Source organism: Helianthus annuus, chromosome 15 (assembly GCF_002127325.2).
Source record: "Helianthus annuus cultivar XRQ/B chromosome 15, HanXRQr2.0-SUNRISE, whole genome shotgun sequence".
Taxonomy (NCBI): domain Eukaryota; kingdom Viridiplantae; phylum Streptophyta; class Magnoliopsida; order Asterales; family Asteraceae; genus Helianthus; species Helianthus annuus.
This window is the reverse complement of record NC_035447.2, coordinates 169,928,854-169,955,655: the sequence shown is the minus strand read 5'-3', so window position 1 is coordinate 169,955,655 and position 26,802 is coordinate 169,928,854. Positions and strand designations below refer to the sequence as shown.

General features: G+C 39.4%; 2 protein-coding genes across 3 annotated transcripts; both read left to right on the top strand.

The window, feature by feature from the left end:
- Positions 1-2,032: 2,032 nt before the first annotated feature.
- Positions 2,033-16,634, top strand: LOC110912724 (glutamate synthase 1 [NADH], chloroplastic). 2 transcript variants are annotated; one of them, XM_022157523.2, is made up of 21 exons: positions 2,033-2,679; positions 2,811-2,930; positions 3,637-3,750; positions 4,471-4,623; positions 4,723-4,823; positions 5,466-5,562; positions 6,369-6,478; positions 6,559-6,662; positions 7,771-7,950; positions 8,020-8,363; positions 8,451-8,512; positions 9,101-9,570; positions 10,387-11,256; positions 11,337-11,491; positions 11,754-11,915; positions 12,442-14,268; positions 14,339-14,607; positions 14,676-14,981; positions 15,398-15,665; positions 15,775-16,032; positions 16,112-16,634. In XM_022157523.2, exons 1-21 carry the CDS (start codon positions 2,338-2,340, stop codon positions 16,367-16,369), a joined length of 6,570 nt encoding a protein of 2,189 aa, XP_022013215.1. In that variant the 5' UTR covers positions 2,033-2,337; the 3' UTR covers positions 16,370-16,634. The 2 variants fall into 2 exon arrangements, with proteins under 2 accessions (XP_022013215.1, XP_022013216.1); XM_022157524.2 differs by lacking the exons at positions 2,033-2,679; positions 2,811-2,930; positions 3,637-3,750; positions 4,471-4,623; positions 4,723-4,823 and adding an exon at positions 5,621-5,680 and having other exon boundaries at positions 5,466-5,540.
- A 1,512-nt stretch (positions 16,635-18,146) lies between these two features.
- Positions 18,147-18,888, top strand: LOC110912723 (succinate dehydrogenase assembly factor 4, mitochondrial). Its single transcript, XM_022157522.2, has one exon. The coding sequence runs from the start codon at positions 18,184-18,186 to the stop codon at positions 18,505-18,507; it is 324 nt and encodes a 107-aa protein (XP_022013214.1). The 5' UTR covers positions 18,147-18,183; the 3' UTR covers positions 18,508-18,888.
- Positions 18,889-26,802: the final 7,914 nt, after the last annotated feature.

Here is a 26,802-nt window from a genome sequence, read left to right as displayed (position 1 = left end):
ATAACAGAGAATGATAGAGAGAAAACAAAAGAAGAATAATTTAAAGAAAACAAAACCGAACCTATATATTTAGAGCATTCATATTTATTTTTTATCTTTATTCATATAATTACATTAAAAATTACTGTTTTTTTTCTCATTTTCAATTAAATAATATTGTTTATACCTTTTTCTCTCTCCCCACTCAGAACCGCCTTTTGAAAATTTATAAGGAATGAATAGTGTTTCCAATATATTTACAGATGAACAATAATATTCTCATATATTTTTTCTCCTCCACTCATAACCACTCTTAACCATTCCGTATAATATAACTAACTCACTCACATAAATATAAGACATCCATTCTCAATGCTCTTAGAAGCTCAAACTCAAACCTCTATAATTTAAATAATTTATTGTGAGTGTATAAGAAAGAAAGATAATAAAATAAGTGTTTGTGAGTGAGATAAAACAGAGATTGAGAATGAGATGTGTAAGGTTTTTTAAAAGATAAACAAATTTCAGAGAAAAGTATATTTATTATGTATATAAAGAAGGAGAATGGGATGTAAATGCTCCCATAACTCTCTTTGCCATGCATCCCCACCAGTGGCGGAGGTAACGTGTTAGTAAGGATAGCACGGGCTACGACTCAACCCCGTATTCCTATTGTAAAAATACCTATCAACTTCGGTTACGTAGTGTAAAAATTGTATTTTTTTCGGTTTTATACAAAGTATACCCCTGATTAAAAAAAACCTAAAATAAAATTGGGATACCCCTGATTTTTTGGGCTAGATACGCCACTGGTGACTGGTCCCCACCACCCCAGGCCGCCCTCACTGCTGGCTCCAGCCACCGGTCTCCCACACCGACCCATGTCACCGCAAAATTAGTGAAACCGATTTTGTTCTCAGTTACTTCATAAGTTGAGTTTGAAAGCATTTGAGAATCACGAGTCTTTCGTGTCAACGTAACACCATATGGTTGTTTTATGTATTTGATTTGCATATGGACTTTAGGTGGGTAACACAAGCTTCCCTATGTGTATAAAAACTTTAAAACACATATACAAAACCCACAGAGACCACCCATATACAAATATGAATACATATATAAATTGTGTCAATCGTGTTAGGTCGACAAACGTCAAATTATAAGAAAATTTAGAAAAGAACCTAATAAAAACTTTAAAACACATATACAAAACCCACATAAACCACCCATATACAAATACAAATACGTATATGATATATAAACTAATTGTGTCAATTGTGTTAGGTCGACAAACGTCAAATTATCAGAAAATTTAGAACAAAAAACCTATACCGATTTTACCCTCTTATCTTCTCAACTTTTCTAATTACTAAATTAATCTATTAAAATGATGTAATGAAAGTTAAAGATTCTCTAGTCTACCAATTTTTAGTAATTACTTTTCATTTGGAAATAACAAAGCTAAAAAAAAAGTTACTATTTATCCACCAAGCTACCCACGGTTTTATAACCTATTGGTATCTTTTTATTGGGTTTTCTCTGAATTTATATATATGCATTATACCTAAGGGAGATTGATATGATCGGGTGGTTCCGTTGATAAAATGATGATATAAATATGATCGAGTGGTTCCGCTGATGACATGATAATACCCAGTGGTCGTCAGTGATCCAAATTCACCCTTAGACTAGTGGGTATGGGGGCCGGCTGAGGCCCGGCTAGGACCGGCGCCGGTCCCCCACACCCCCCCTCATGTCCGGCCCGGCAACTTCGGCTCCCACAGCCGGTGTAGTCGTGCCTCTCTCCTAACACACACATCTATACATACATATATATATATAGAGGGGTTCATCCCCCACCCTCTAGGTCCATCCCCTTCAAACCAAGTCTACGTGGCGCTGACGTAACGGCCCATTCTCTTGAGGATGAGACTCTCCATACCCTTTATTCTTAAAGAAAAAAATTATCCACTAAGCTGGCCCCACTCCCAACAAGGTGAGAAGATGAGCTGGTTCCCCATCCCCTTTCTCTCTATAAATTCAACTCACCACACACCTCGTCAATGACGAGAAAACCCCCCTCTCTCACTACTTTCTCTCTCTATCTCTATCTTGTATCTATCTTGTGAGTGCATCCCCTCTGTGTTGTGTATATCCGCAGCCGCATACATCGCCTGTCTTGTTTTTTCTTCTCATTTTATCCTCACAAAATCCCCCAACAAAACATAATAATATCATTTTCACATAATTACACAACACATAATATTATCCAGATCTGATAATTCATAATACCCACTTTCAAAACCCCTTTATCTTTCGATCAAACGAACCTTTTGATAATATTACCCGCACCCGATAATGTCGGTGGCGTTTAATACCACCGTTCATCCCCGACCCGACCCGAATTTGACTAACCCGGTTTCTAATTCTACCCGTTTGTTAAACGGGTTTTCCCGGGTCAGGGTTGGGTCGGGTGTGAAACAGTCGAGTTTGTTAGGGAAGAAAGTGTTCGGGTCCGGGTCGGGTTATGAGACGGTTCGTTGGAAACGGGTTGACCCGAAACGTGGAGTGTTTGTGATTCGGTCGAATTTGTCGTTAGTGCCGGAGAAGCCGTTGGGGCTTTATGATCCGGTTTTTGATAAGGATGCATGTGGGGTCGGGTTTGTTGCGGAATTATCCGGTGAAAGTAACCGGAAAACGGTATGTGTCGGTTTTATTTGCATGTTGATGTTGGGGTTTTGTATTTGTTTAATTATTTGTGTTGGTTGGTTGTTACGGAGGGGTTTTGTTGGGGCTTTATTTTGATTGGTTGTTGTTGGGTTTGGTTTTAGGTGACTGATGCGATTGAGATGTTGGTTCGTATGTCACATCGGGGTGCGTGTGGGTGCGAGACGAATACCGGTGACGGTGCTGGTATTCTTGTTGGACTTCCACATGATTTCTACAAGGAGGTATATTTATATGTATATCTATACATTACATGCATGCATTTTTGTTGTGAATTGTAATTTAGGAAAATTTGTTTTGATATATATTAATTAATATATATTAATATTAATTAATATATATTAATATTAATTAATATATATTAATATTAATTAATTAAAGAGTTAAATGCGATTTTAGTCTACATGTGGTTTGGGCATTTTGCCAGTTTAGTCCAAAAGATTTTGTTTTTTCGTCAGTGGGTTCAAAAAGGTTTCACCGTAGCCATTAATTATGACTGAAATTATAAAAATTAGAAACAGAGTATGTGAGAATCACATGTTATTAATTATTGTTCATTTGTTTGATTTGGTTTTAATGGCTTAATCAACATGATGAATATTTTGACCCCAAAATTATAAAATAAAAAAAATTTAGAAACAGATTATATGAGAGTTTGGATTGGAAAGAGAAAGAGAAGGGTATAAAAGTCATATTTTAAAAATAATATTTTTAAGTTACTTGCATGTGTATATTTTTAAATTATTTTTTTTGTTTGATAACTATGATATTATATCATATTCAGGTGCATGTACGAAACAGAGCATGTTAGAATCACATGTTATTAAATATTATTTGATTTAGTTTTAACGGGTTAATCAAAATTATGATTAAGTTATTGGTTCTAATTTACTGATATAGTGATCTTACTCGGCTACTTTGCGAAACCAGGTAGCAAAAGATCACGGGTTTGAGCTACCACCACCCGGTGAATATGCAGTCGGCATGTTCTTCTTGCCTACTTCCGAAACTCGAAGGGATCAAAGCAAGATCGTGTTTACAAAGGTATCTCAATGTTGAACGATTTAATATTAATATTTTAAATGCTAAATATAGTTGTTAATAGTGATATAGCGGGCGCTATAGGGAACAACGTAGCGAGGCAGTCATGTGTTGCTATATAGTTGGTAGCGACAAATAGCAGAATTTTTATTTTTTAAGAGTTAATTATTGTTTTCGTCCCTGTGTTTGTCAAAAATCACTATTTCAGTCTATTAGTTTAAAAATTGCGATTTCAGTCCCTGTGGTTTCACTTTCGTAACCATTTCAGTTCACCTCGTAACCATTTTAGTCCATGTACTTAACAGAATAATGGATTGAAATGGTTACGAAAGTGAAACCACAGGGACTGAAATCACAATTTTTAAACTAATGGACTGAAATAGTGATTTTTGACAAACCACAGGGACGAAAACAGTAGTTAACTCTTCTTTTAATCTCTAATTTAGATTATTAGTGATAGCTTCTTTTAGCTATTTTAGCGGATTTTTAGCACTTTTGTACATAATCGGTGTGTTAAATATTGTTTTTATTTTTCTACCCCTTTATCGCTAAACATGAAATATCAGGCACTATTTCGTCGCTATCGCTACGTAAGCATATAGGTAGCCTGTCGCTATTGTTCGCTATTCGCCAATAACAACTATGATGCTAAATAAAATGTTTCTTGATCTTGGGTCATTTAGGTTGGATTTAATTTAAAAGTTAATCCGATCTTATTTCCAGGTGGCTGAGTCACTTGGTCACACGGTTCTCGGCTGGCGTACTGTCCCGACAGATAATACTGGTTTGGGTAAATCCGCTCTGCAAACCGAACCCATTATCGAACAAGTATTTCTCACGCCCACGTCTAGGTCAAAAGCCGACTTTGAACAGCAGGTATATCATATATGTTATTTTTCTGTTTTTCTTTTTAAATTTACCTTTTTTATGGGTTTATGTTTATCTTATTTATTAATTATTAATTGGTATTTACAGATGTACATACTAAGGAGGGTTTCAATGGTAGCCATCCGCGCTGCATTAAACCTTCAACATGGTGGGGTCCGGGACTTCTACATATGTTCTTTGTCTTCTAGGTTCGTTTTCCTTAAGAATATTGATTATAGTTTTAATAGAGTAAAATGTCATTTTCGTCCCTTAGGTTTGGCCAGCTTTGCGATTTTCGTCCAAAAGTTTGTTTTTTTTGCATCTGGATCCAAAAGGTTTGAAATCTTGCCATTTTCGCCTGGCTTGTTAACTCCATCCATTTTTCTCTGTTAAGGCACGGGTATTTTCGTCTTTTTTGTTAACTTAAAGGGCAGTTCGGTCTTTTTCACTTTATGTACTTTAGCATAACGTACAAGTATTCAAAAGATGACGGAAATACCCTTAAGTTAACAAAAAAGACAAAAATACCCCTGCCTTAACGGAGAAAAATGGATGGACTTAACGAGCTGGATGAAAATGGCAAGATTTCAAACCTTTCGGATACAAATGCGGAAAAACAAACCTTTGGACGAAAGTCGCCAAACTGGCCAAACCTCAAGGACGAAAATGGCATTTTACTCTTTTTAATATTTATACATATGACGTGGGGCTGTAAACAAGCCTAGCTGAGCCCAGGTATGTTGGGCTCGGGCTCGGCTCGTTTGATTGATGGGCTTGTTTCTAGCAAGACGCGAGCTTTTGAACATTCCTAGACTATTACGGGTCACTAAATATAATATCTTTTTACGCAGAACTGTTGTATATAAAGGTCAGTTGAAACCGAACCAGTTGAAGGAATATTATCATGCGGATCTTGGGAACGAAAGGTTTACGAGCTACATGGCCCTGGTAAACATTTTCTTCATAAACTTGATTCTTTGTCTGCTGACTTCATACTTAACAACAGCATTGGATCAACCGGTTAACGGGAGAGAGATGCAAATGTTGAGGATTGGATGTTTCAGTGGTGAGTTGGCATTAAGATGTACATCATGTTTACAAAAAAAAAAAAACTTGATGCGGTGCTTTGCTCACTTCTTGAAGATATGTTCAGTAGGCTTCTTCGACATTTAAGTGGACTAGGGGTGTAAATGAGCCGGGCCGAGCCCGAGCTCGACCAGGCTCGAGCTCGACCAGGCTTGAGCTCGGCTCGTTAGGTTTTTATGAAGCTCGAGCTCGAGCTCGGCTCGGTTCGAGCCTACTGCTTTGAGCTCGAGCTCGGCTCGAACTATTTTGAGAACAACCTTAAACGAGCTAAAAGCTCGGCTCGAGCTCACTTCAACATCGCTTAAACGAGCCAAAGCTCGGCTCTAGCTCTGCTCATCAGTGTTATCATCATTATTAATATATTATATATTTAAAAATTAAACTTTTGTATGGGCTCGTTTAGGCTCGCGAGCCTAAACAAGCTTTGTACTTTAGGCTCGAGCTCGGGCTCGATAACAAAACGATCTCTATTTCAGGCTCGAGCTCGGGCTCGGGCTCGTTAAGGCTCGGCTCGTTCGAGCTTTTAACTGAGCCGATCACGAGTAGCTCTCGAGCCTCTGGGCTTGTTTACATTACACCCCTAAAGTGGACTTTAATGCAAACTTTGACCACTGTTTTGACTTATATTATGGGTTAAGATTGTCGGCTTTTTTTTGTAATTTGTGCAGATTCATTCGCGATTTTCAACAAACACTTTTCCTAGCTGGGATCGCGCTCAGCCGATGCGTGTTCTCGGCCATAATGGTGAAATTAACACGCTTAGAGGCAATGTTAACTGGTAAGCTCTCTACTTACATTTATGCATATCTATCTTTATATATACATATATATACGGCTACTGTATGGTTCGTTATTCAGGATGAGGGCACGCGAAGGTCTTTTAAAGTGTAAGGAGCTTGGCCTCTCAAAGAATGAGATGAAGAAACTTCTTCCCATTGTAGATGCCAGCTCGTCAGATTCAGGTGTGTAATTTTTATAAAAGTTTCCACCTCTTTAATAAAAGAGTTAAGTACACGGATGGTTCCTGTAGTTTACCAAAATTTTGGATTTGGTCCCTAGCTTTTCAAAAGTACACGGATGGTCCCAGTGATTTGCACTTTGTATATGCATTTAATCACTAGTTTTTTTTTTCCAAAGAGTAAACTACCATTTTGGTCCCTGTGGTTTGGTCACTTTTGCCACTTTAGTCCAAAACTCAAACTTTTTGCATCTGGTCCCTGTGGTTTCAGTTTTATTGCCATTTTGGTCCAAAAATGAAATCAGGTCATATTTGTCTTATAAAATCCTGCTATTTTGTCCTTTTTCGTAGAGGCAAAATGATCATTTCTTTTTTTATAAATAAATACCATATTTTATAAGACAAATATGACCTGATTTGCTGCTGAGGAAAATGACAAAATTGCAGGATTTTATAAGACAAATATGACCTGATTTCATTTTTGGACCAAAATGGCAATAAAACTGAAACCACAGGGACCCAGATGCAAAAAGTTTGAGTTTTGGACTAAAGTGGCAAAAGTGACCAAACCTCAGGGACCAAAATGGCAGTTTACTCTTTTCCAAAAGTACATGGATGGTCCCTGTGGTTTGCACTTTGTAACACATTTAGTCCCTAACTTGGACTTGTCAAAACCTTTAGCTTTGTTGGTTGGGGCTAAATGCACTTTGCACTAGTTTTTTTCCAAAAGTACATGGATGGTCCCTGTGGTTTGCACTCTGTAACACATTTAGTCCCTAACTTGGACTTGCCAAAACCTTTAGCTTTGTTGGTTGGGGCTAAATGCACTTTGCGCTAGTTTTTTTTCCAAAAGTACATGGATGGTCCCTGGGGTTTGCACTTTGTAACACATTTAGTCCCTAACTTGGACTTGCCAAAACCTTTAGCTTTGTAGGTTGGGGCTAAATGCATTAGCATTACAAAGTGCAAACCACAGGGACCATCTGTGTACTTTTGGAAAGCTAGGGAACAAATCCAAAGTTTTGGTAAACCAGAGGGACCATCCGGGTACTTTACTCTCAATTTAATGTGATGCTTATATGATTAAATTTTTATTTATTTTTATTTTTCAGGTGCTTTTGATGGTGTTTTGGAGCTTTTAGTGCGAGCCGGTAGAAGTCTTCCTGAGGCTATTATGATGATGATCCCCGAAGCGTGGCAAAACGACAAGAATATGGATCCTCAACGGAAGGCGTTATATGAATACTGCTCGGCTTTAATGGAGCCATGGGATGGGCCCGCTCTAGTTTCATGTATGCGTTTACTTTCACCGTTTGAACTAAAATGTTTAATTTGTGCTTAACTTTAAAGTCAATGTGCAGTTACCGATGGTCGGTACCTCGGAGCCACACTGGACCGAAACGGGCTCCGCCCAGGTCGGTTCTATGTTACTCACAGTGGACGCGTTGTTATGGCTAGTGAAGTCGGAGTTGTTGATATTCCACCGGAAGACGTGTCTAGGAAAGGTAGACTTAACCCGGGAATGATGCTTCTTGTTGACTTTGAGAAACATATAGTTGTAGATGATGAAGCTTTAAAGCAACAATATTCGTTAGCAAGACCGTATGGCAAGTGGCTTGAAAATCAAAAGATAGAACTTAAACAAATTGTTGACTCTGTTAGTAAATCCGCTCGGGCCCACCCTCCCATCGCTGGCGTGCCAAAGGTAGGCCTCTATTTTTTGAAAATAAAAAAATTTGTTAACGACTTCAAGTCACAATGATATTGACTTTCGGAAACTTTATATTCTTAGGCATCTGCAGCGGATGTTGATATGGGTATCCAGGGACTCTTGGCTCCGTTAAAGGCTTTTGGGTACGAATCTCTTGTGGTTTTAGAAATTATTTTTTTTTTTGAGTAAATTGCCATTTTCGTCCTTGAGGTTTGGCCACTTTTGTGACTTTCATCCGAAGGTTTGTTTTTTCGCGTCTGGGTCATCGTGGTTTCAAAATCTTGTCATTTTCGTCCTTGAGGGCCAAACCTTGAGGGACAAAAGTCGTGATAAATTGCCAAACCTTAGGGACGAAATGGCAAGATTATGAAACCACGAGGACCCAGATGCAAAAAAAACAAACCTTAGGGACGAAATGGCAAGATTATGAAAACCACGAGGACCCAGATGCATAAAAAACAAACCTTAGGGACGAAATGGCAAGATTATGAAACCACGAGGACCCAGATGCAAAAAAAACAAACCTTGAGGGACAAAAGTCGCGATAAATTGCCAAACCTTAGGGACGAAATGGCAAGATTTTGAAACCACGAGGACCCAGATGAAAAAAAAAAAACAAACCTTTGGATGAAAGTCACAAAAATAGCCAAACCTGACGGATGAAATGACCATTTACTCATTAGATGTTATTAAATTTTGATTTTTGGTGTATTGACATATTGACCATGCAGTTATACTGTCGAATCATTGGAGATGCTTTTACTACCAATGGCTACAGATGGTGTCGAGGCCCTTGGATCAATGGGAAACGATGCTCCATTGGCCGTGATGTCTAACCGAGAGAAGCTAACGTTCGAGTATTTCAAACAGATGTTTGCACAAGTAACAAACCCACCGATTGATCCTATACGGGAAAAGATCGTAACTTCGATGGAATGCATGGTGGGCCCGGAAGGTGATCTTACAGAGACAACCGAAGAACAATGCCGTCGGCTTTCATTAAAAGGCCCCCTTTTGTCTATTGAAGAGATGGAGTCGATTAAGAACATGAATTACAGAGGATGGAGAAGCAAAGTTCTCGATATAACGTACCCTAAAGAACTCGGACGCAAGGGTTTGGAGGAAACCCTAGATAGAATTTGTTCTCAGGCGCATGATGCTATCAAGGAGGGCTATACTACATTGGTGCTTTCTGACAGAGGTAAACCGTTTGAGATGATCTTATTCACTCCTTGTATTTGGGCCGGTTTGGCGGGTTAGATCATGTGTCAAAACGAGTTTTTGTCAAATGTGTTTTTTTTAGTGCGGGTTAAAATGGTTGTGCGGGTGGGGTAATGGATCAAAACAAGTTATGGTCAAATGTGTACTTTTTTAGTGCTGGTCAAAACGGGTTGCATCGGACTAACACACATCTTCTACCTGTTTGCCCATTTTATGGCATCTTTAGAAATAAATCAAATCATCAGTGAGTCGATACGATTAATTAGAAAACTGTAGCATTTCAATATGATCTGAAATATTAATTATTAATTAGGCAATTTTGATGGTTTCATGCATTAAAAATCACTTTTGGCGACTTTTGACCCGTTTAACCCATTTGACGCGTTCCGTTCTAGCCCTTCTATTTGGGCCGGTTGGGAAATGGGTCAAAATCGGTTTTGATCAAATGTGTAACTTTTTAGTGCGGGTCAAAACAGGTCGGATCAGATTAACACACATCTGATGGTTTGCGAGTTTTAAGGCATCTTTATCATCAATGAGTTACTACGATTAGAAAACTATATTATTTTAATAATGATCTGAATTTTTTATTAAGCAATTATAGAAGTTTCATGCGTTAAAAATCACCTTTGGCGATTTTGACCCGTTTAACCCATTTGACGTGTTCCGTTTTAAGTTGATTATTTGTTTGACCCGTTATTAGCAAATGGGCTAAAACTGCCACCTCTATAGTTCACACGTACATATGGGTTTAACATGTGTTATATTGTTAAGTATTTGTGTTTGTTTTGTTCAGCCTTTTCATCAAAGCGAGTGGCAGTAAGCTCCCTCTTGGCAGTTGGTGCGGTCCACCATCATTTGGTTAAAAAGCTTGAACGAACCAGGGTTGCGTTAATGGTTGAATCTGCCGAGCCACGTGAAGTACACCACTTCTGTACACTCGTAGGATTTGGCGTTGATGCCATTTGTCCTTATTTAGCAGTTGAAGCCATTTGGAGGCTACAAGTCGACGGTAAAATCCCGCCAAAATCAAACGGCGAGTTCCACTCAAAAGAGGAGTTAGTTAAAAAGTATTACAAAGCAAGTCACTACGGTATGCAAAAAGTTCTCGCTAAAATGGGAATATCAACTTTGGCATCGTATAAAGGCGCGCAAATCTTCGAAGCGGTCGGGTTATCGTCAGAAGTAATGGAACGATGCTTTTCCGGCACTCCTAGTAGGGTTGAAGGAGCCACATTCGAAGCACTTGCCGGTGACGCTCTTAATTTGCATGATCTAGGGTTTCCGACACGCGCGTTTCCGCCAAACAGTGCGGAAGCCGTTGCGTTACCGAACCCGGGTGATTACCATTGGAGGAAAGGCGGTGAGGTTCATTTGAACGACCCGCTTGCTATTGCGAAACTGCAAGAAGCTGCTAGGGGTAACAGCGTTGCTGCGTATAAAGAGTATTCAAAGCGCATACATGAGTTGAATAAAACTTGTAATCTTCGTGGGCTTTTGAAGTTTAAAGAGGGGAGCGTTAAGGTTCCTTTGGAAGAGGTTGAACCCGCTAGTGAAATCGTGAAACGGTTCTGTACTGGTGCCATGAGTTACGGGTCGATATCGTTGGAGGCTCACACTACCCTTGCCATTGCGATGAACAAAATAGGGGGCAAATCTAACACAGGTATTCACCTCAAAAGTCAATCTCGATTTGACCCGTTTGATAATAAATCAAAACCGGAACTGACCCAATTATTTGTGTAGGTGAGGGAGGTGAAAATCCATCTCGTTTGGTACCGCTTCCAGATGGATCAATGAATCCGAAACGGAGCGCGATCAAGCAGGTTGCTAGTGGACGGTTCGGGGTTTCTAGTTATTACCTTACAAATGCCGATGAACTGCAGATAAAAATGGCTCAGGTATATTTTCATAACCCTATGATCTAAAACAGCGTCTCCCCCGTTAGTTAACTCATGTTACGATTAGCCCCGTCATATTCTAGTTGGAACAAACAAACGTTCCTCTTGTTTATGAATTTATGTTAATGGACAGATGATGGTGACTTTGCGTCGTTAAGTGATTACACACACTTGGCATTTGGTGAGGTTAAATAAGCCCGAATTGTTGTTTGGTATATCGATGGTTATTTTACTTGCTTTTAGTTTTGTTTATTTGTCGTAGGGAGCAAAGCCTGGTGAAGGCGGTGAACTTCCGGGTCACAAAGTTATCGGAGACATCGCTGTCACGAGAAACTCCACAGCCGGGGTCGGATTAATTAGCCCCCCGCCACATCATGATATTTATTCGATCGAAGATCTTGCGCAGTTGATTCATGATCTAAAGGTAATAACTATAGTAGATTTTGAATTGAGTAAAATGTCATTTTCGTCCCTGAGGTTTGGCCAGTTTTTCGACTTTCGTCCAAAGGTTTTTTTTTTTCCGCATATGGATCCAAAAGGTTTGAAATTTTGTCATTTTCATCCGGCTCGCTAACTCCCATCCATTTTTCTTCGTTAATTCAAGGGTATTTTCGTCTTTTTTTGTTAAAGGGCAATTCAGTCTTTTTTCACTTTATGTAAAAAGACCGGAAACCCTTGAAAAATACCGAATTGGCCTTTAAGTTAATAGAAAGGATGAAAATACCCCTGACATAACCGAGAAAAATGGAGTCAGGGAGTGAGTTAACGAGCCAGATGAAAATGGTAAGATTTCAAACCTTTTGGATCCAGATGCGGAAAAACAAACCTATGAACGAAAGCCGCAAAACTGGCCAAACCTCGGGGACGAAAATGACATTTTACTCATTTTGAATTTTGTACAAGTTAATGATGATAAGAATGTTTTACGACTGTGTATTATGTTATTGTAGAATGCAAACCCGTCTGCTCGAGTAAGTGTGAAGTTGGTTTCTGAAGCTGGTGTGGGAGTGATTGCAAGCGGTGTGGTCAAGGGTCACGCGGACCATGTCTTGATCTCGGGTCATGACGGTGGAACCGGTGCTTCCCGGTGGACCGGGATCAAGAGTGCTGGGCTCCCATGGGAGCTTGGTCTGGCCGAGACACATCAAACCCTAGTTGCAAACGACCTTCGTGGTCGAACTGTTTTACAGACTGATGGTCAGCTGAAAACCGGGCGAGACGTAGCCATTGCCGCTCTTCTCGGAGCTGAGGAGTTCGGTTTCAGTACGGCCCCACTTATTACGCTTGGCTGCATCATGATGAGAAAGTGTCACAAAAACACATGTCCTGTCGGGATAGCCACCCAAGATCCTGTTCTTCGTGAGAAGTTTGCGGGTGAACCGGAACATGTGATCAATTTCTTCTTCATGTTAGCGGAGGAAATGCGGGAAATCATGGCGGATATGGGTTTCCGAACCGTTAATGAAATGGTCGGACGTGCGGATATGCTTGAAGTCGATAAAGAGTTAACAAAAAACAACGAGAAATTAAAAAACATCGATCTGTCGTTGTTACTTCAACCAGCCGCCGACATCCGCCCCGATGCCGCCCAGACTTGTGTACAAAAACAGGATCATGGGTTAGACATGGCTCTTGACCAAAAGTTGATAGAGCTCGCAAAGCCCGCTGTAGAAAAGGGTCTACCCGTGTACATCGAATCACCGATTTGCAACGTGAACCGTGCTGTAGGCACGATGCTTAGCCATGAAGTAACGAAACGTTACCACGCGGCGGGACTCCCGGCTGATACGATTCATATCAAACTTAACGGAAGTGCGGGCCAGAGTATCGGGGCCTTTCTTTGCCCGGGAATCCTGCTCGAGCTTGAAGGTGACAGCAATGATTACGTCGGGAAAGGGTTGTCAGGTGGCAAGATTGTTGTTTATCCGCCAAAAGGAAGCGGGTTCGACCCGAAAGAAAACATCGTGATCGGGAACGTGGCTCTTTACGGTGCAACTAGCGGGGAGGCTTATTTTAACGGGATGGCGGCGGAACGATTTTGCGTTAGAAACTCTGGGGCTAAAACGGTGGTGGAAGGTGTTGGCGATCACGGGTGTGAATATATGACGGGTGGGACCGTAGTCATACTGGGCAAATCCGGCAGGAACTTTGCTGCTGGGATGAGCGGTGGAATCGCGTATGTTCTCGATGTTGACTCGAAGTTCCGGTCAAGATGTAACTCGGAGCTCGTCGATCTTGATAAGGTGGAAGAGGAAGACGATATTATGACTTTGAGAATGATGATTCAGCAACACCAACGGTACACAAACAGCCAGCTGGCGAAGGAAGTACTTGCTGACTTCGACAATCTTTTGCCGAAGTTTATCAAAGTTTTCCCGAGAGATTATAAGCGGATTCTCGCTACGATGAAAGAAACCGAAACCGCCAAAAAGGCTGCTGAAGAAGCGAATATCCGAGAGGAAGAGGAGTTGAACGAGAAAGATGCTTTTGAAGAACTTAAAAAGCTGGCAGCTAAGTCAACGAGCGAGTCGGTCAATAAAGTCAAGGAAACGGTTAAAGCGGTTCAACCGGCCGCACCCGCAACCAGACCATCTCGGGTTGAGGATGCGGTCAAACACCGTGGCTTTGTTGCATATGAGCGTGAGGGTGTGGCGTACCGGGACCCGGCTGTTCGCATCAGCGATTATAATGAAGTTATGGTCGAGACTAAACCCGGCCCGCTTATAAAAACTCAATCCGCACGGTGCATGGACTGTGGTACACCCTTTTGTCACCAGGTATAAAACAGCTTTACGATCATTTCTGCGTTTTTGTTGTTTTATTTACATTTTTGTTATATTTATGCAGGAGAACTCCGGATGTCCTCTTGGCAACAAAATTCCGGAATTCAACGAGTTGGTGTATCAAAACCGATGGCGTGAGGCTTTGGATCGGCTTCTCGAGACGAACAACTTCCCGGAGTTTACGGGCCGGGTCTGCCCTGCTCCATGTGAAGGTTCTTGTGTGCTCGGTATTATCGAAAATCCAGTCTCGATTAAAAGCATCGAGTGCGCGATTATCGACAAAGCCTTTGAGGAAGGATGGATGGTGCCCCGACCGCCCCTTGAAAGAACCGGGTATGTTTTGACTTTCTGTGTTGACTTTGTCTTAATGTTTCTGTTTTCTGACTTTGATTTTACAACAGGAAAAAGGTAGCTATAGTTGGAAGTGGGCCTGCTGGTTTGGCTGCAGCTGATCAACTCAACAGGGCGGGCCATACGGTGACTGTGTTCGAGCGTGCTGACCGAATCGGTGGACTCATGATGTATGGGGTTCCTAACATGAAAACAGACAAAATCGATGTTGTTCAAAGACGGGTTGACCTTATGGCCAAGGAAGGTGTAAATTTTGTGGTCAATGCCAATGTAGGAACCGACCCGTCGTATTCAATCGAGCAGCTCCGTGAAGACAACGATGCCGTTATTTTAGCCGTAGGGTCCACAAAGCCTAGGTATGTTCATCAAATTCTTAAATTCGGTTTATTACTTAGAGTAAGTTACACAGATGGTCCCTGTAAAATTTTGGATTTGGTCCCTAGCTTTCCAAAGTACACAAATGGTCCCTTTGGTATGCACTTTGTAACATATTTTGTCCCCAACCAACAAATCTAAAGGTTTTAGCATGTTCAAGTTAGGGACTCAATGTGAAACAAAGTGCAAACCACATGGACCATCCATGTACTTTTGGAAAACACTGGGGGCCTAAATGCGTTATAAAGTGCGAAGTGCAAACCACAAGGACCATTTGTGTACTTTTGGAAAGCTAGGAACCAAATCCAAAATTATGGTAAACCACAGGGACCATCCGTGAACGTCACTCCATTATTTATTTACGGGTGCATGAAAAATACTTTAAATTACGTTACAGGGACCTTCCGGTTCCCGGACGAGAGCTATCCGGAGTACATTTCGCTATGGAGTTTCTTCATGCAAATACTAAAAGCTTGTTGGATAGCAATCTCGAGGACGGTAACTATATATCCGCAAAGGGTAAAAAGGTAATTGTAATCGGTGGAGGTGACACCGGTACGGATTGTATCGGGACGTCTATACGACATGGTTGCACCAGTGTTGTAAATCTTGAGCTTCTTCCCCAGCCACCACAAACCCGAGCTCCTGGCAACCCTTGGCCACAGGTTCGTATCTATATCTATCGACTATCGTATATAAACTACTGTCGTAACTGTAAATTTTAAGACGTATGTATATGTAGTCTACGGTCTCTTATTTTGTTTTGGCGTGCAGTGGCCTCGTGTATTCCGTGTGGATTATGGACACCAGGAAGCGGCTATGAAGTTCGGGAAAGACCCGAGGTCGTATGAAGTGTTGACTAAAAGGTTTATTAGTGATGACAACGGGTCAGTGAAAGGTGTCGAGGTGGTGCGGGTTAAATGGGAGAAGGACGAGACCGGACGCTTCCAGTTCAAGGAGATTGAGGGTTCCGAAGAGGTTCTAGAAGCTGACCTCGTTTTGTTAGCCATGGGCTTCCTCGGTCCAGAATCGGTTAGTATTGTCGATTTTATGGTGTAGTGATATCGGTTAAACGGGGCACTTGCTTAATGGTTTTATTTTTTGTCGACAGACGATACTGGACAAACTAGGGTTGGAGAAAGACGGGAGATCAAATGTGAAGGCGGAGTACGGGCGGTTCTCGACGAATGTGGAAGGCGTATTTGCGGCGGGTGATTGTCGCAGAGGGCAGTCGTTGGTGGTGTGGGCCATCTCGGAAGGGCGGCAGGCGGCGGCACAGGTGGATAAGTTCTTGATGAAAGGTGAGGAAGATGTTGAAAGCAGGTTGCATGAAGAGAAGGTGAAGGAGCAACAGGCAGTTAGGACATAGAGAGGTGGTTGAGTGGCTGGGGGTGTGTTAGTGTGTGGAAGTTAGTTTTATATCCTGCAGGCTCAGCTGTTTATAGCCTTTTTTTAGTTATACAAGTGTTTTAGTCTTGTTGCTTGTTTGAACTCTGAATAAATAAATGTATAGTTGAACTACAGGTGGTTTTGGCTAGAGTTGAACTGCTATACAACCTGACCCGTTTCGACTCGAACTTATGTTTGTTAAAGCCCGTTCTAACATTATAAAAATCGAACTTATGTTTGTTAAAGCCCGTTCTAACATTATAAAAAGATCTGTTATTCTGCCTAACCTTGTAGGTATAGTTTTGGCAAACAATGAGTTGTATAAGCTATTTTTCAAATAATCCGTTCAACGTTAGAACATGTCACTTAATATGTCATTGACTGACCATCATATACGTGACACGTTTAGTAAAAACTAAACCGATTTTAACTCTTTTAACACAGTTATAAACAATCATGTGTAGTGGTTCACGTCAGAGCGTGGGAACCACACCACGATGCCACAAGCAACAAAACCCCCCCTTCATGTGAGGTTAGAACCACACCTTTTCTCTCCATTCCCTCTGGCGCGATGTACACACCCCAAAAACTGACGTATGGGGCGTACCTACTCTGAAGGAGAGGGCATTTTTACCCTAATAAAATAGTGTTATTTTTAGGTTAAAATGCTGATTGTTCTCCTTAAAAGTTTAGTTAAACCTTTCAATTACCCTATGAAAAAAAATTCTAGATTTGTCATTGCCAAATGTAAACCACTATAGATGGTCTAACAACATATCTTAGGCCACCTAGGGCACCATCATGTACCCCCTACCCAATTGGGAGCACGCTACCGGTGGTTTGGGATGAGGTTTCAGGTATGTAGATCAAGTTGTTAAGAGAGAGCTGTGAGTGTGGGTACCCAATTGGTGAGCACCCTTGTTTACGAGTAGTTGTTGGATAGTTGACGTGGCGGAGTGTCTTCCTTGGTGAACACTGGCCTTAGACTATGGGGTATCGTCCCCTTTCCTCCACCTCACCACCTTCTTCTTACCCGTCCTCTTTCCTCATAAAAAAAGAAATGGTCTCCCTAATTTATCCCCATCCATCCCTTCTAATAATATTAAGAGAGAGAGAGAAGCATTTCGGGGAAGACAGGGATAGAGCCCCGAACTCACCGACAGAGGACCACAGGGTTGGGGGGGGGGGTTTCCCCGACGAGAAGGGGTGCCACCTCACCGTCCCGAACCCTTCCTCGACGTCACAACCTGCAGTCTTAGACCATGTGTAGTGGGACGTTTTTTTTTAAATTCAAAAAAACGCCTAATAACGCCGAAGACCCATTACATGGGGCGTTTTTTTGCGATTTTTTTGAAAAATATTTCCCTTTGTGTGTTTTAAACGACGTCCTGAACATATGTGTTTGGCCAATAGCATTTAAGATTCTCTTTTTTAATCCAATAGGTTTTTTTGTTGATTTTGTTGATTTTTATTTAATTATTTACACCCTTTAACATAATACCCACATCCCCACTACACCAATTTTAGAAAAACGCCCAATAATGTCCCTTACTGACTTGCCACATGGCGGAAAACGCCCAAAGATAGGGGCATTATTCACAAAACCACTACACATGGTCTTACACAAGTGTCACTACAATACCTTTTTTACGAACACGTGTCATGTTTTGCTGTGTACGTGGCATAGCAAAATACACCACCCTAATCAAGCCACGTCACCTCTCCAAACCCCAACAAAAATCGACACCTTTTATTCAATTCAATTTCGTGACACCAACAATCCCCAACTTCCCAATGTCTTCTCTACGCCGCCTCATCCCATCCCCACCGCCAGACCTCCGCCGCATCGCCGTGATCCTCTCCACCCTCCGATCAACAACCTCAACACGATCCATCTCCAACTCAACCGAATCGGCTCACAATCACCAACACTCACCTATCAACCAACAGGAAACCGTTAACGAACAAGATAAGGTTATAAAAAGTGAAGAAATCGAAGAAGATGACGGAGATGAACTCGATATTAATGAAGAGACCGGTGAGATCGGTGGTCCGAAAGGACCTGAGCCTACTCGGTTCGGCGATTGGGAACGTAACGGTCGTTGTTCCGATTTCTAAGTCCACAGGTTAGATTGCTGCTGCAGTGGATTTCCAGATCTGGTTATATGTTAAATTTATGATTCAATTACTTTACTGATTGTAATCGGTTAGATATGGTGGATGTGGTTTAGATCTATGATTTGTAATAAGGAAATGGTGATTTGAGTGTTCGTAACCGGAATTGAAGTTCGTCAGCCTGGTTAAAGGATTCAAAATTTGTGTTTGTTATATGTTTGATCAATAGGTTGGATGATTCTCGGATACATTTCCAAGTTGAAGGTTTTCAAATTCTTAGGGTTTTGGTTTTGCTATGTAAATTGTCGGTTTTGGTTGTAAATGAGCCGAACGTTTAGTGAACCGTTTGTTAACCGTTCGGTGGGAAGCCGTTGGTTTAGTAAATGAACAAATATGAACAACGAATTTCGTTTGGTAAGTAAATAGACGAACATGAATAAAGGTCGCGTTTGCTCAATTGCGTTTGTGAATGTTTGGTTAGATGTTCGTTTACGTCCGTTCATGGTTGTTTTGTTTATGTGAATTCATTAGAAACTTAGGGCATGTTTGGGTAAGCTTATTGAAACAACTTATTGGCTTCTTGGAAAAGTCAGGATTTTGTGACTTATTGACTTATTGGCTTTTCCCCCTCACATATACCCTCTTTGCCAAACATCATTTTAGAGCTTATGACTTTTCAAAAAGCCAATAAGTCAATAAGTTGTTTCAAAAAGCTTACCCAAACATGCCCTTAGGTGGTGTTTCTTTTTTTAAAAGATCTGCGCAACGTCTTCTGTCTGCACCGCGCAAACCACGTGTGGACGTTGCCATCTGTAGACTGTTTCTTTTTCCGAAGATGTTTCGAGCTCTTCTTGGTGAAGGCCAAGCCCAACCACTTCTAAGATATTCTAAGGTTGCAGAGGGTTAAACACCACCCAACACCACCGTCCACCACTCACTATCGTCCATCACCGCCACCACCATAGTGCATCACCCGCCATCGTCCATCAGCCGCTTTCATGAGTAACATGGGAAGGCCCCATCACCCAATTGGACTAGTTGAAACGTAGGTGGAGCTGAATCGGAAGGCCACATCACCCACCACTTTCATTGGTAAATGTGAATATCCAACTGGACGTGGACAGAAGGATTGAAATTAGATCGGGTTTGGTCTTTGAATGGGAACCGAAATACCTGACGTATCATAGACCAGAAACCGAATCGTTATTTAGGGTCAGTCTTCGGTCTTGGTTTTTAATTGTAATCGGGTATCGGGTCGGTTCGGGTAATGAACAGGTTGGTTTGGTTCTTGGACCATGCTCACCCCTATCACCGTTCGTACACCACCAACAGTTTATTTTTGAAGTCTACATACGTTAAAAAACGACAACCTTTTTCTTGCAAACTGCAGAGGTTTGGTCCACCTCTTTCTTCTACCGATGTTTGCAGATGTGGTCTGCGGATTGCAGACATTTTACCTCTTAAAAACAAACAACACCTTAGATCTTTGAAACATTGCTTTGGGAGAATTATGTTTATGGTTATTATGTCTAACTTATGTCTTTTTTTTTTTAATTTTTGAAAACGGTATATGTTCATTTGTGTTCATTAACAAGTTCGGTTTCTTATGAACGAATACAAACAAGAATTTCGCATGATAATATGTTCGTTAACAAGTTCATTGCTAAACGAATGATCATAAATAAGACTCTTTTTGGTTCGTTTCGTTTCGTTTACAGCCTACCTGTCTCCTAATCAAATGTTCACACCTTGAAAAGTCGGATCATTAGTTTAAGCCGTGCATTGTAATCAATTTAAAAAAAAGATGTTGGGTGTACCTAGGGATTTGCAAAAATCGCAAAGCGGGCGTTAATTTAAGGCTGTAAACGAATCGAACGAACACGAACGAACACGAACAAGGCTATGTTCGTGTTCGTTCGTTAAGGAAATTTGGATGTTCGTGAACTGTTCGCGAACACATGACGAACAGAAGTTTGTGTTCTTGTTCGGTCGTTAAGGAATTTTGGTTGTTCGCGAACAGTTCGTGAACACTAACCATGAACGCAAACGAACACAAATGAACTTTAATTTTGAAAATTAAAAAAGGCACCGTTAATCTTAAACATTGTACACAACGAAAGTAGTTAAATATAACCATTTAAAGATTGAAGGGATTGATAATATTGGGTTCAATCGATTGGAGATAAGATGAATGAAGGAGCGTGATATCAAAAGAGGGAGAGGGCCAGAGAGAGAGAAATAATACATATGGGGAAAGTAAAAAATTAGTAAAACATAAAAAACTTTTAGAAAAAATAAACATAAAAACCGAACACGAACAGACATAAACGAACGAACATATTACTGAACGTTCACGAATGCAGTCGAACGAACGAGACATTTGTTCGTGTTCGTTAAGCTTATCAAACGGAATTTTTTGTTCGTGTTCGTTCGTTAAGGCTATCGAACGAATATAAACGAACTTCTCGCCGAACGGTTCACGAACTGTTCGCTGAACGTTCGGTTCGTTTACAGCCCTAGGCGTTAGGCCTGTAAATGAACTCTTCATGAATTTGTTTGGCGGGAAATTTATGTTATTTTATTTAATAAACGAATGAACATGAACACAAATTTTTGTTCATTTAATTAAACGAACGAGCACGAGTACGAGCACATGTTTTGTTTGTTCATTAATGTTCGTTCATTATGTTCATTTATGTCCGTTTATGTTTGTTTCAATTCAAGGGTGGGAGTTGGCTACAAAGTCTATTTTTTCTACAAAGTGTACAAAGTCATAAAGCACCACAATTTCAGCCATAGAACACACTTAAAACCCATAAATAACAAAGTGAAGATTACTTAAACGTTATACATGTGGGTTTTGTGTTGTGTTTTGAATATTAAGGCTTTGATTATCGAATGACTAACATTAGTGTGTTTTATATTGATTATCATGTTGTGTTTTATATTCATAGTTCTATGATGGTGTGTTTGAAGTTTCTATGTACTTTTAGGGGTTTGCATATTGTGTTTTATGGCTGAAATTATGATGTTTTACGACTTCCTACACTTTGTAGGAAAAATAGACTTTGTAGCCGAACCCTACCCTCAATTCAAATACATAATTAATTATCTTCTATAAATATTAAACAAAAAAGGAACTTTCTAACTACTTATATAAATATAACTAATTGGTCAGTGTAATTAATCACTAATTCATATAAAAATTACTTTATGTTTGTTTATGTTTAGTCAATTGTGTTCATTTATGTTTGTTTAGTTACGTTTATTTATGCTGTTTATTGTTTGTTAAATTATGTTCGTTTAAGTTTGTTTGTTTATGTCCGCTTACGTTCGTGAACTGTTTGTTTTGGTTTTAAACGAACAAACATAAACAAACACGAACATGCCCATTTTCTTAATAAACGAACACGAAGATGCCCATTTTCTTAATAAACGAACATGAACAAAAAATGTGTTTGTGTTCGGTTATAGTTAAATGAACGAATGAACACGAACATGCCTATATTCATGTTCATAGAGGCATGTTCTTGAGTAGTCGACCTTGGCCACAATGCCCAGTGTCACGGTGGTTGGCAAGTAATTCCTTACCGTTAAAAAATTAAAAAAATTAATCCTCCCATTCACGTAGATGTCGGGTGACAAATGCCCGGACCTGGCCATTCCAATCGGTTTGTAACACGCTGTTGATCCGTTGCATCGCTTGTCTAATCAGCCGGACTTCTTTGATTAATCGTATGGGATTCATTACTGATTACTTAACTCGGGGACATGTTAGTCTTAGTTATAGATCTATCATCCTTAAATTTGTTAAATGGGTATGCAAGCTAAATAATTTTATTAGAAGAAACTTTTAGGATTAAGAAATATGGAGACATTATTGGATTTGTTATGTTAATGTTGATGGTTTTAGTGTCATCATACTATTATTTAAAGACCAAATGAAAAGTCATAATAAACAATGATACATCTCAATTCAACCTTGTTTGACTCTCCACTACTAGTATAATATCATTTGCATAAAGCATGTACCATGCGATTGCCTCTTGAATCGGTTTGGACCTCATCCAAGACTACCACAAAAAAGGGCTCAATGTTGATCCTTGGTGCAGGCCCACCTCCACTAGAAGAAGTTTGCGTCTTCCTCTGGCTCTCGAACACTTGTTTTAGCCCCATACAGTATGCTCCCATACTAGTAAACTGCCAAAATGCTCCTTGAGGTTTTGTCATTTTTGCAACTTTAGTCCAAAACTTAAACCTTTTGAATCTGGATCCCTGTGGTTTCAATTTTGTTGGCATTTTCATCCAAAATCAAAAGCTGATCAGATTTTTCAATTAACATCCAACTTTTTTTTTATATTTTTCATCCCTTTTAATGAAGGGTAAAATGGCCTTTTAACGTTTTATTATAACAAATTAAAAAAAAAATCTGACAATTTTGCACTTCATTAAAAAGGAGAGAAAAGACAAAAAAAAAAACTAGATGTTAACTTAAAAATCTGACCAGATTTTGATTTTGGATGAAATGGCAACAAAATTGAAACCGCAGGAACCTAGATTCAAAATGTTTGAATTTTGGATTAAAGTGGCAAAAATAACCACCATTTTGACAGTTTACTCATTCTTTAATAATAATACTTGTTTATTTCTTATTTGTTTGCTGGTAGTAATATTTTAGAAGATTTATTTTAGTTTAAAATTTTGTTACAGAAACAATATTTGGAGCACTTAAATCAAGGGATGACATCATCCACCAATGTTGTAAACAAGATTCTAAAAATGTCATTCCTATTCCTATGATAGATTTTTGTTCCAGCTACATCACCCCTATTCATTTCAACTCTTCTATTAATAGATATAAAAGAAACAATGTTAGGAGCATTTGAATCAGGGGATGCCATCATCCACGAATGTTGTAAACAAAATTCTGAAAATGTGATTCCTGTGATAGATTTTTGTTCCAGCTACATCACCCACTATTCATTTCAAGTCTTCTAATAATGGATATAAATATAAATAAATAGCTTAGGGCCTCATGACCGCCTATGCATGCATAAAAATAATCAATTATTTCATTATTTGAACTTTGCCGACATGAGCCATGTTCAAACTATTAAGCAATGCTTTCATAGCCAGACCGGACGTTGAATAGGTCTCTTTATCGGTTCACTGGTCAGACCAGTCGAACCGGTTCGACCGGATTTAAGAACCACAATATATATATATATATATATATATAGGGAGCCGCTAGAATGAGAACCACCTCGAGTTGTAAGAACCGCGAGAACTACACCCCACGGAGCGCCGTTCGCCATGATTTTTTTTTACAAGTAGATGTGTATATTATAAACACAGCCGTAAAAAATCATGGCGAACGGCGCTCCGTGGGGTGCAGTTTTTTACACCACAAGTTTGGTGAAAAAAAAAAGAAAAAAGAAAAAAAATAAAAAAACACCAAACCTGTGGTGTAAAAAACTACACCCCACGGAGCGCCGTTCGCCATGATTTTTTACGGCTGTGTTTATAATACACACATCAACTTGTAAAAAAAATTCATGGCGAACGGCGCTCCGTGGGGTGTAGTTCTCGCGGTTCTTACAACTCGGGGTGGTTCTCATTCTAGCAGCCCCCTATATATATATATATATATATATATATATATATATATATATATATATATATATATATATAGGGAGAGAAAGAGAGAGAAAGAGCGAGAGAGCGGTTAACATACAAAAGCCCTTATCATACTTCACGTACGCGACAATCGTAACCATCAGATCAGGGCTATAATCACGCATGGAACAGTTAATAACGCATGGATCAGTTTGTTTTGTGATAATCACGCATGGGAGCCCTTATCACGCACGTTAAGTTGATCAAAATGTAATCACGCATGTTATCTATATTAAGAGTAAATTACAAAAATCGTCCTTTATGTATGTCACTTATTGCAAACTGTGTCCTTTATCTTCAATAATTACAGAAAACGTACTCGATGTTTGCAAACTCTTGCAAGTTATGTCCTTTAGCCCTAACTCAGTTAATTTTTGTGGTTAAATATGACCAAATGAATCTCACATGACGGTATTTTTGTGGTTAAATTTGAACAAATGAACACCACATGAGAGTAAAATGACCAAAATACCATCGTGTGGGGTCCATTTGGTCAAATTTAACCACAAAAAATTAACCGAGTTAAGGCTAAAGGACATAACTTGCAAGGGTTTACAAACATCGATTACGTTTTCTATAATTATTGAAGATAAAGGATACAATTTGCAATAAGTGACATAGATAAAGGACGATTTTTGTAATTTACTCCTATATTAATCACGCATGTTGTGTTTTGGTCGCGTACGTTAACGTACGTTAAGCCGTGAAGTACATTATACTTTCTCTCTCTCTCTCTCTATATATATATATATATATATATATATATATATATATATATATATATATATATATATAGGGAGCCGCTAAAATGAAAACCATCCCCAGTTGTAAGAACCGCGAGAACCAATATTAACCAATCAAAAGTAGCCAACTCATTAAACATGTGAGTATTTTTAAGGGGTATATTGGTAATTTTAACCAAAGCTGACATTTATGACACATATATCACATCCCTTTTCTCTCTCTCTCTATCACTTTAGGTCATCATCTTCATCTCTCTTCTCTGTCTCTTACATATGAAACAACCAGATCTAATCCACTCCCCTCATCTTCCCCTCATCTCCCTCCCCTCATCTTCCCCATGATCCGATTCCCCTCCATCACCACTCTTCATCTGCGAGTACAACGAAGAAGCTGTGAAGTATGAAAAAAGGAAATCATGGTGAAAAAGTTTCTGATGGGGTTTGAAGATTAGGTAGAGAGGCGGTGGTCGGCGGTGGTAGAGGTAGAGGGGCGGTGGTCGGCGGCGGTGGAGGTAGAGGGGCGGTGGTCGGCGGCGATTTAGGTTTCGAGAGAGTTTATATCTCGAGAGAATATATCTCGAGTTTCAACATAATCATCATCCTGCAACAATTAAAATATGAGATTTAGAGGTATGAATGAGGTTGAAATAAGTCAATAGATCTATAAAAAAGTTATACTGATTACTTGCCTTCTTCTCACAGTTGATATCAGTCTAGTTCTTTTTGTTTCTCCAAAAGTGAAGGGATCTCATTTGTTTCTAAAGGAACTCCAGTGGTGATGCTAAATCTAAAGCAATAACATTAAAATAAGGATTGAAAACAATGATTTTTTACCTCCGGTGGGGGTTTCTTAAAATAAGGAACTCTAGTGATGCTAAATCTAGGAACTCCTGTGGTCTTTTTTGTTTCACATCTGGCGGTGTGTTCTTGAATCTGATGGGTTTTTGCTATGTTGGGGGTGTTGAAATGTGTTCTTTGATCTCTGTTTTGATTTGGTATGTTAGGGGTTTTTGATTTGTTTCTAGAACTGATGGTTTTTTTATATGTTGGGGGTTTTGATTTGTGTTCTTTGAATCTGTGAGTTTTGATACAATCGATTGGATGGCGATGATTAAAAAAATACCTGTATATTTTGATGACGAAGGCGCGGTAAGGTTGGTGGAGGGTAGGTTTTTGAACCTGCAACCCCACTTTTGCAGCCTCTGATTATCGGAAAATCTGAACCAAAACTTCGTTTTTTTTTCTAGAATCCCTCGTTCTTTTGATTTTTGTTTGTTGGGTTTTTTTTTAATTTTTATTTTAGGCGTCGATGATGATAACAATATATCTGAGACGCTTCACCGAGTGTGCGATTTTCTGGGTGCGTTCAGTTTTGCGTAAAAACGGTTTTGTAAAAAAAAAGTTAAACCGTAAACTTTTACGTAAAACGTAAAACTTAAAATTTTTTACGTAAAACGGAAAACGTAAAAAGTTTTTCGTAAAACGTAAAAAGTTTTAGGTAAAACGTAAATCGTAAATTTTTTTAGTAACACGTAAAAAGTTTTACGTAAAACTTAAAACGTTATTGTAAAAAAAAAGTTATACCGTAAACTTTTTAACGTAAAACGTAAAAAGTTTTACGTAAAACGTAAAAAGTTTTTCGTAAAACGTTAAAAGTTTTAGGTAAAACGTAAATCGTAATTTTTTTTTAGTGAAACGTAAAAAACCGTACGTAAAACTTAAAACGTTTTTGTAAAAAAAAAGTTATACCGTAAACTTTTTAACGTAAAACGTAAAAAGTTTTACGTAAAACGTAAAAAGTTTTTCGTAAAACGTTAAAAGGTTTAAGTAAAACGTGAATCGTAAATTTTTTTTAGTAAAACGTAAAAAACCGTCGCGT

Coding starts and splice junctions, on each gene's coding strand:
- LOC110912724 (XM_022157523.2), top strand. CDS start 2,338: ATGTCGGTGGCGTTTAATACCACCGTTCATCCCCGACCCGACCCGAAT. Junction 2,680..2,810: donor GTGAAAGTAACCGGAAAACG/GTATGTGTCGGT, acceptor GTTTGGTTTTAG/GTGACTGATGCGATTGAGAT. Junction 8,364..8,450: donor CCATCGCTGGCGTGCCAAAG/GTAGGCCTCTAT, acceptor TTATATTCTTAG/GCATCTGCAGCGGATGTTGA.
- LOC110912723 (XM_022157522.2), top strand. CDS start 18,184: ATGTCTTCTCTACGCCGCCTCATCCCATCCCCACCGCCAGACCTCCGC.